The sequence below is a fragment of the Camelina sativa genome, unplaced genomic scaffold (genome assembly GCF_000633955.1).
Source record: "Camelina sativa cultivar DH55 unplaced genomic scaffold, Cs unpScaffold07938, whole genome shotgun sequence".
Lineage (NCBI taxonomy): Eukaryota > Viridiplantae > Streptophyta > Magnoliopsida > Brassicales > Brassicaceae > Camelina > Camelina sativa.
In genome coordinates this window covers 1-448 of record NW_010929007.1, presented here as the reverse complement: position 1 = coordinate 448, position 448 = coordinate 1, and the positions used below count along the sequence as shown (strand labels likewise).

At 54.0% G+C, this 448-nt stretch overlaps 1 protein-coding gene across 1 annotated transcript; it reads left to right on the top strand.

Annotated features, from left to right (window-relative positions):
- Window positions 1-5: 5 nt before the first annotated feature.
- LOC109131908 (scarecrow-like protein 6) lies at window positions 6-443 on the top strand (the record flags this gene model as incomplete). Its single annotated transcript, XM_019243081.1, has 1 exon — window positions 6-443. A coding segment is annotated over one exon (438 nt), but the record flags the coding sequence as incomplete, so codon positions are not given.
- Window positions 444-448: the final 5 nt, after the last annotated feature.

Here is a 448-nt window from a genome sequence, read left to right as displayed (position 1 = left end):
TAGCTCAGGGGATATTGGCGCGGCTCAATCAACAGCTCTCTTCCCCAGTCGGGAAGCCATTGGAAAGAGCAGCTTTTTACTTCAAAGAAGCTCTAAACAATCTCCTCCACAACGTCTCCCAAACCCTAAACCCTTACTCCCTCATCTTCAAGATCGCCGCTTACAAATCTTTCTCCGAGATCTCTCCCGTTCTCCAGTTCGCCAACTTCACCTCCAACCAAGCCCTCCTCGAGTCCTTTCAGGGCTTCCATCGCCTCCACATCGTCGACTTCGACATCGGCTACGGTGGCCAATGGGCCTCCCTCATGCAGGAGCTCGTTCTCCGCGACAACGCCGCTCCCCTCTCCCTCAAGATCACCGTTTTCGCTTCTCCGGCGAACCACGACCAGCTCGAACTTGGTTTCACTCAGGACAATCTCAAGCACTTCGCCTCTGAGATCAACATCTC